General features: G+C 34.7%; 2 protein-coding genes across 2 annotated transcripts; both read left to right on the top strand.

The window, feature by feature from the left end:
- Positions 1-5: 5 nt before the first annotated feature.
- On the top strand, positions 6-3428 carry LOC21396661 (5'-nucleotidase SurE; the record flags this gene model as incomplete). Its single annotated transcript, XM_024166934.1, has 10 exons — positions 6-220; positions 341-435; positions 872-939; positions 1029-1072; positions 1269-1346; positions 1436-1589; positions 2136-2285; positions 2417-2527; positions 2797-2862; positions 2971-3428. Coding segments are annotated over 10 exons (1080 nt in total), but the record flags the coding sequence as incomplete, so codon positions are not given.
- Positions 3429-6675: 3247 nt separating this feature from the next.
- Positions 6676-8600, top strand: LOC21396660. Its single transcript, XM_010089424.2, has 3 exons — positions 6676-7017; positions 7805-7904; positions 8265-8600. The coding sequence occupies exons 1-3, from the start codon at positions 6753-6755 to the stop codon at positions 8335-8337; spliced, it is 438 nt and encodes a 145-aa protein (XP_010087726.1). The 5' UTR covers positions 6676-6752; the 3' UTR covers positions 8338-8600.
- Positions 8601-8937: the final 337 nt, after the last annotated feature.

Genomic DNA, 8937 nt, shown 5'->3' with positions numbered 1-8937 from the left:
GGAAGGTCGGCGATGGCGACCAATCCAACGACGCTTCCGATAATTCCACCGAGCCTTCCTCTTCTTCTTCCTCCGCCGCCGCCGCCGCCGATGATAGCTCTTCCAAGCCGATTGTTCTCGTCACCAATGGCAACGGGATTGACTCCCCTGGCCTAACTTCCCTCGTCGATGCTCTCGTTTCTCAAGGCCTTTACAATGTCCATGTTTGCGCTCCTCAATCGTCAGTTTTCTTCCTCTCTCTTTCTCTTGGATTATCATTGTTTATGTTGTTATGTGTTTTCATTTGTATTTGAATCCTTAAAGCTTGTATCTTTGTTTGTTTTTGAATTGGTTTGTTTAGGGATAAATCAGTTTCTGGTCATTCGGTCACTCTCCGAGAAACGGTCGCTGTGAGTTCCGCGGAAATTAAGGGTGCCACAGCTTATGAAGTTTCAGGTACAATCACATCTCTGTGCTCTTTATTTTTCTTTTTATTTTTCACCAAAGTCTTGGATCCAAGTCTCGCGCTTTTGGACTAATTAATATTGCGAAACTATAGGTATTTAATTAATGCGAGGAGAACATTTATTGCGAATTTATTTTAGCTTGTGAATTTAGGTAATGGCTTAATGCTTTGCGGCCTTTGTTAATGAGATGGCTTTAGTAACCGTGGCGGTCTTTATATCGAAATGAGATTACTTTTCATTCATTACGGCATTTCGGCCATTGTTAATACGATTGCTCAAGTTATCGTGGCTGTCTTTATATCAAAAGGAGACTATTTATTATTCATTATAAGTTACTTTTGTTTGATATCGCCTTTTCTACTTTTGCATATTATTTTGGTTGTGGTCATTGATGGTGAGGTTTTGGTGATGATTCTTTTACTCAGGGACTCCTGCAGATTGTGTTTCATTAGCGTTATCTGGGGCACTGTTTTCCTGGTCCAAGCCTTTGCTGGTTAGCATTTATATTCTGTTGTCTTTAAAATAACGTATATGTTTTGCTGCCATGCTTTTCTCGAGTATTTATGTGCAATGTTATTTCAGGTGATTAGCGGAATTAATCGGGGATCAAGCTGTGGCCATCACATGTAAGTTCTTATGCAGTTGCGTGTATATCATTCCTAATTTTGGGACTTAGTAATGTTTTGATGTGGAGTATCATTTAAATAGTTCATCAATTTTTATCTATCCTGGATATCAACCATTGCCGTGTATTTGTATCTCTCATAAGTTATAAAACTTTATTTGGAAGCTTAATCGTATTTCAAACTAAAAATACAACAGGTTTTATTCGGGCGTTGTTGCTGGAGCTAGAGAAGCAATGATAGGTGGTGTACCGTCTTTGTCGATATCCCTGAATTGGTTAGTTGGCTGTTATGTAGAGTTTAGTTACTGTTTACCTGTCACCGTTTGTATCATCCATGAGCTAATCTTTGTTTAATCTATTGTAGGAAGAAGGACACAAGTCAAGAAAATGATTTCAAAGATGCAGTAGTTGTTTGTTTACCTTTGATAAATGCAGCTATTAAGGATATTGAAAAAGGAAGTTTCCCGACGGATTGTTCTCTAAACGTAGAACTTCCAACTTCGCCTTTGTCAAACAAGGTTTTTGTTCTTGAAGTACCTTATTGATTTCTTATTTTTAATTGAAGATTCGTTTGATTACTTAATAAATTATAGTAATAGTACACGGTTCAAAGCGTGTATTGAAATTGAATATCCTATCATTGAATTTTGGGGTTATAATTGGATTTGCATCTTAATGATTGTTTTAGGATTTATTATTCTGAATGGGATTCATTTTCCATCAGTGTCCCAAGGGTTAAATTGTTCCTGTCGATTAAGGAGCTTGTAGGCATTGTAAACATGCTTCGACAATTCACATGTTTTATAAGGTTTTCCTTGTGAGTGCATTGAAAGAGTAATTGTTGCTTTCACTTTTCGTTGAAAAGTTAGTCCTTGGAGGCAGAGTGGCAGACAATATTTTTTTTTATGGTTTAATGTCTTCATACCCCACGGACTTATTTTTAGGGAGATTCAGATTGGGGAACCAAGTAATGGTTCTTTGTATTTAGGGAGCCATTACCTTATGAATGTCACCTTCACATTGCAAGCTGATACTAGCTATATATTTTTTTTCCCCTCAAATAGGGTTTTAAATTAACCAGGCAAAGTATGTGGCGATCTACTCCTAATTGGCAAGCTGTTTCAGCTAATCGGTACCCTGCAGGACATTTCATGTCCAATCAACAAAGCCTTGGCATCCAGCTTGCACAGCTAGGTCGGGATGCCTCTGCCGCGGTGAGTAGTGTTTGAATTTGTGGCTTTATGTTCTGTTACTATTGTTGTTTCTTTTTGGATGAACTTCTTTTGTAGGCAGATGTGCCTTCCATTTCCATTCTTGGTGATTCATATCCTTACTGTTTCCTCAGGGTGCAGCTCGTCGCTTGGCAACCCAAAGGAAGAATGTGGAGATTGTTGAATCCACTGGAGCTGCAGGAAAAACTGAGCCTGAACTGGTTAAAAAGTACTTCCGGCTAGAGGTAACAAAGAAAGGAAAGAGGAAAAGATGGCGTCCATATTATGAGACAGCTTTATAAATGATTCTCATTTCTTTTTGAGTTACGAAAAGTTGGATAAAGCAAAGTTGATGTCAACCTGGCATTAAAATGTACCTTTAGAACTACGAAATTTGCCTACTTGGTTTGTTTAGATTGCAATTGCAGTTGCAGATTTCTCTTTCGCCTTTAAATTATTTTTGGCATTTTCATGAAGTGGAGAGCTAAAGCCAGGAAGATATACATGTTTGCAGTTTCTGGATAAGGAGCATAATGACGTGGATGAGGATCTGGACTTCAGAGCGCTTGAAAGTGGATTTGTAAGTTCCGGGGGACTCGGATTAACTCTGCCTTGAATCTGTGATCTCTCAGTTTTAATTTTGAAATTATGTTGCTTATTCATTCTTGCATTTAATTTGGATTAACAGATTTCAGTTACTCCCCTCTCTCTTTCTCCGAACATTGAGTCAGAAACTCATACAGCTGCCTCAGATTGGATTTCTTCCGTGCTTCAGCAAGAGCAATAAGTCTTCTGCAGTCCAGCATGATTTTTTTTTTTGTGTACATTTGCCTTTTGGAGTTCTGACCTTTTTTTTTTTGGGTTCTCAATTTTTAAGGTATGCAGGTCTGATTTTTAGCCACCGATTTAGAGTCGATCGTGGTCTCTTACTCTTTTTATTTTAATTTTTCTTGGTCTATTTTATTTGTGTCCATTGTTTCAGTTCTTTAACCTCCTGTTCCTATGATGGAGCAAATGTTTCCTGTAATCTCATTTGGCAGGTTTTAGTAAGTGCCAGTTTGTCTGTTTTACTGTCGTTACCAGCAAAACTGCTTGTAATGTAATGGATCCTTTCCATTTTTAAATTAAATATAAATTTGATGGGTTTGTAAGCGGATCTTTTGATGGAAGCTTGGCCTGCAAGAAACAAAAATATGTATCACGCCAGAATTTTATTTGAGTCAGAAATCTGAGTGTAGTTTACGATATCCAAATTCCAAATTGGTATAGACATGAAAGCAAAGAATTTGATCAATTGCGTGGAAGTTTAGTTTGGATCTGTCCAAGATGCAGTATTGAAGCCAAAGTTACAAGCTAGAATAATATTTCTGATTCTTATCTTAAACAGTTTATGGTTTGCCGTGAAGAGCGTATTCATCCGCAGATATGTGGAAGACTAGCGGCATAAAGCTAGCGTACTCAAACAACACTGCAAAGTGCAAAACATTTTTTGTTTTTTAATTATTTTTTTTTCTTTTTAGGTAATGAGTATAAAAGTAGAGCTGTAAAGTTGTACCAATTTTGCGAAATCTGGTTGTTTTTCACGTACCTTTTTTAATAAATGACTAAATTTTTTATTTTTTAAATAAATAGCTGAACTTTTTTATTAGTAGAGCTGTAAAGTTGTACCAATTTTGCGAAATCTGGTTGTTTTTCACGCACCTTTTTTAATAAATGACTGAATTTTTTATTTTTTAAATAAATAGCTGAACTTTTTTATTTTAGTAAAATAGTCGGTAAATAATCAGTGATTGACTGATTTATTTTTATATAAATTAATAATTTATTATTAATAAACATGTACTTATAATTGATTAATTATTAGTTGATTTTGATTAATTATAAACTAATATTGATTAAATAATGAAATTTTTTTGAGTTAATCAGTGATAAATTTAAGTTAATCAGTGATAGACTAGTGATTGACTACTAAGTTAATCAGTAATTGACCATTAAATTAATAAAAGACAGTTATTTTGTTAATTTTATAAAACTTTAGTTTTCTTTTTAAAGAATTTTGAAAAAGAACATTCATGTTGTTATCCCTTTTATTTTTTACATTTCTACCGAAAAATTCCACTCGAAGGATACCATTTTCTTTTTTGTGTGTGATAATAGGGTAAGAATATGGTTTTTGAGTGATTTTAAGAAAAAATGTTATTAGTCCCTAAATATTAATATTTTGATGCTTTGTTTTTTTAAGAAATTAATAAAGTAATTATGTGTAAATTACGTAATAATAAGTGCTCTATAAAGAATAATAATCATGTATCGGGTGTAAAGTGTTGTTTACAACACTCGCATCAACGACGATAATATCATAATCGAACCTAATGTGCAAAAAAGGACTGCTACATACTCATAGATTGTCTAAAAACAAAGACAAGAAAATATGACCACAAAAAACATAAATAGGTTACCAACCGCATCAAAATGAAAAGGCGCTAATATTACTTGTAGTGGGGGCATCTACAAAATGCATGAAAAACATCTACAAAATGCAGAGAAAAGACACATATTTGGAAAAAAAAAAAAAAAAAAAGCCTGACGCAAGAGATTGAAAGAAGAAAGTGGTCAAAATAATTGAGAGAGAAAATTAAAAAGAGAATGGAAAAAAATACTTATTAAAATGTATGAGTTCAGACTTTTTTCATCAGTCTTAATTAATATTTTTTTTATTAAGTAACTATATTAATTATGTGGATATTAATTAAGAATAAAAAAGCAACCTAGAGGACCCTCAACCAGATAGAACAACTCCATAATTATTGAGCAGGAATATTTTTTTGCGAGTTATTATTCTTAAAAAAGAAGGAAAAAAAAATCTAAGCTTGAGAATTTTAATGATATGGGATTTGAAGGTTGAGTCAATGAAATGAAGTTCAACAACCCAAACCCCGGGCGTTGACTTTTTGATATTAATTTGTGAGGGAAAACTGCCAAGTGCCAAGTGAACAACAAAGCATTCACTTAAAAAAAAAAAAAAGAGTGAAACAATAAAACAGGTTGGTTAACAACATCGCCACTCAAAACATTTGTCCTTGCTCTTTCCTAATTCCTACAACAACAAGAGCAAAAGACCATTCAATCCCAAAAAAAAAAAAAAAAAAAAAAAAAAAAAAAAAAAAAAAAACTCATTGTTCTTCGTTTTCCCTATATATCCCTCTACGGGATTTTAGAAATTAGTAAAGAGAGTTCATTCTAATTATCATTTACGACATATATCCATATCTCTACACTCTTCTTCTATATATGATATACAACCATATTCGGTATAACAACATTCAATTCAAAAAAAAAAAAAAAAAAGAGGAAGAAGAAGAAGGTTCAATTAACTGTGATTAAAATTTAGGAAAATGGGAATCGGAAGCAAGAAAGAGCTTCCTTGTTGATCTGTTCTTTGTCGTATGTAAGGAAAATATAACCTCAAGAGAAGCCTCTTCAAACAAGCTCCTCCCCATTCGACGTCGACCCTGTTCGAAAACCGTTGGCTTCGTCTTTGGCACCGGGAGGTACACAGTTGGCGACAAAATCCTTCTCTCGTCACTGTTGACTTCACCATGAAATCCACCTCCATTGATCTCTTTCTAAACCGGTAAAAAATTTACTCTCTACAGTAATCTTTCTTGAGTGCCCATCCCTAGCTTTATCTTCGTCACCCCATAGCGAGCCCTCCACCATGTAGATCTCCCTCTTCCTCTCGTCTGCTCTTCTCTATTTGATTCTAGGTTTTTTCTTCTTTTTTTTCCTTAAGGTCTGCACTTGCAGGTTTTTCTAAAGAGGATTTTTTTTTTAATTTTGTTTTTTTTTGTTAAAATATAAACATTATCTAATTACAAAAATACCCTCTAATTACTATTGCACGGAAAGGGTTTAATTGCTAATGTTTTAAAAGGTTGAGATCATTTTATTAAAATTAAAAAAAAGACTAAAGTATCACATACTAAAGAGTTAAGAGACTAACGGTGTAAATTACCTTTATTTAGATGAAATATCATCATAAACAAAGGACCCGAAACAAAACAAAATGAATGCTAGAGAAAATAGAAGATAAATCAAAATTGAATTCGTCCCTCATAATATGTTTTTGTTTTTTAATTTTTTGAATGACCCCTCATAATAGGTTGGTTGTATAATATTTGAGGGTAAATCATATTATCATGTCTATTTTTAGTGGCATTTTAAGCATGTATCAATGTAATAAATTCGGTGAAAGAGTATTCAAGAGAGAGAGAAAAAAAAATCGGTGTAGAGTACTACTGAAATATTAGCAAAAGTCAGGGGTGCCACCGTAATTTTACTTTTCGTTTTTAATTTGTTTCTTTTGCAAAGACTGAAACTTAAAATTAAAAAAAAAAAGTGGGGAGGTTCTTCTCTTCTCTGACTTACTAGTTGCAAGGGTTTTAGCAATTACTTCAATCTGCTTCAAAAATGGCGTCCAAAACCTTAATTCGCACCGGATCTTCTCTGATAAACAGGTTGTTTAGCAATCCAATCCTTCACCAGAAGACGAGCTCGAATTCCCCGATTGTCTCGCATGGCCTGGACATCACTCCGAAGCTGTTCCCATCGCTATCCGATTTCCAGTCACCCCTCCATCTGCACCAAAACGACGCGGAATCCGTGGCGAAGGTTGCGATTGAGGGGTTTCTCTATCCCTCTGGTCTGCCTTCTCTCCGCTTCTTCTTGCCTGACGGTAGGTATTTGCTTCATCATCATTAGTTGTTTGGTTCTCGAGAAAATGTGACGGAAAATTATATTTCTCTTGTGATCTTCGTAATTGTTTCTCTATACTCTGGAAACATGTTATTCGTAGGAATTGACAATTTTAAAAAAAATTATTTCTTTTCATTGTCTGCGAGACTTGCATTAGATAAAATCGTATTTTGGCCGTATCAGTTTAGTTTATTTACTTGTTTATGAGTTTTGGTTTTAGGAGAGCTAATTTATTGTGCAAATGCTATTTAGTTTCCTATAGATTGGTCTTGTGCCCTTTAAACTTTGGACAGTGAAAATCCCTGTTCTTTTGTTCTGGTGATTTATATTGTCAAAGAGTAAGTTTTTGTCCTTCCTAAGCATAATTTTTATAATTCAAAAAATTTTAACAGATTGTATTCAAGAGCATTGGAGATTTGTTTGAAATATGCCCTTGGGAGACTAAAACTACTTTGTTTAGTAATAGTGTATGCATGTCCCTTTGGGGATGCCTGAAAAAATTGGAACGATACAGAGAAAATTATAACATGCACAAATCGAGAAAAATAGTAGTATATGCACAAGAATTGAGAATAGTTCTCTCCGTTCTCTTGTCTCTGGGATTTCTACTTTAGATGAAGGGGATCGGGGGACAAAATGACACTGACGATTCCTTTTTATTTTGAAAAGTAAAAGTAATATGCACAAGAGCTTAATGTGATCGTTTTTCGACTAACATTTGTAAATTACCTTTCATCCTTGATGTGTTCTCTTTTTATGATTGTTAGGAGATGATTCTTTCTCAAAAGAGCCAATGCTCTTATTTCCCAAGCGGACATTCCAACCCAGCACGATCCGGCGAAAGCGGAATCATGGATTCTTTGCTCGGTATGTCTCTCTCTCTCTCTCTTGCTTTCTGAAGAAGTTTGATATGCTTTCTTATATGTTTATGGTTTTGATTGGACCAACTTGAAACTTTGAAAGTAATTGAACTCCTACATTATGGATTGAACAAACACACACACACACACACACACACACACACACACACACACACACACACACACACAGAGTTGTTTTAATCAGTTGAATGTGATGATTTAGCCAATCTTGAGTCCAAATGCAGATACTTTTCTTTCATGTCCTTGTTTCGAGGTGTGGCCTTCTTAACTGGTTTTGCTCCTGTTCTCTAAATGTCTTAAAAAACTAATTACATCACTGAGAACTGTAACATTTTAACATGAGCAGCAAGGCAACCAAGGGCGGGCGAAGAGTCATTGCTCGAAGAATTGCAAAGGGTCGGTCAAGAATTACAGCTTAGCATCTCTGCTGCTAACAAAGATTTGTTTGTGTTAAGGATGAATTAGATCAAATTTAAGAGCTTTCCTTTGAGTCGTGGTAAGCATAGGCTTGGAAAATCAAGACAAACATCTGCTTCTTTTAGTGGTTTACATGTACCTTGAAGGCCTTCTTTGGCTTTGAAAAAATTGGTAGACCGTTATGTTTTTGTTAACACTTTTAGAATGAGCTTTTTAAGTGTTACAATTTTGATTATCTTATCCTAAATAATATTATTTGGAGCCATGGATCGTATACGAATTTCTCTTTATTCTAGTTTGGCGTAGCTGCTAGAGATGAAGCGTGCATTATTATAAATCTTCTCCATTTGATCTTCCAATTTGGAAATCCGTTAACAAAGGGAAGAAAAAGTGAAAAGCAATGTTTATTTTTTAAACCGGAGTGCGGATTTGAACTCTCGACCTCAACATTAGAGAGGGACGGTGTGGATCTACCATTAAATTATGCTTGTAACCATTAACGTTTTGTTTTATGGTTCCCATGGTTCTTATTACTGTCCTAAACAAAAGTATAGTGGTCTCACTGGTCTGTAAAAGGCACTTATCAAGAGATCATATAAGTG

Source organism: Morus notabilis, unplaced genomic scaffold, assembly GCF_000414095.1.
Source record: "Morus notabilis unplaced genomic scaffold, ASM41409v2 Scaffold449, whole genome shotgun sequence".
Taxonomy (NCBI): Eukaryota; Viridiplantae; Streptophyta; class Magnoliopsida; order Rosales; family Moraceae; genus Morus; species Morus notabilis.
Note: the sequence above shows the minus strand (reverse complement) of the source record. Positions and strands in the feature narration are given on the sequence as shown.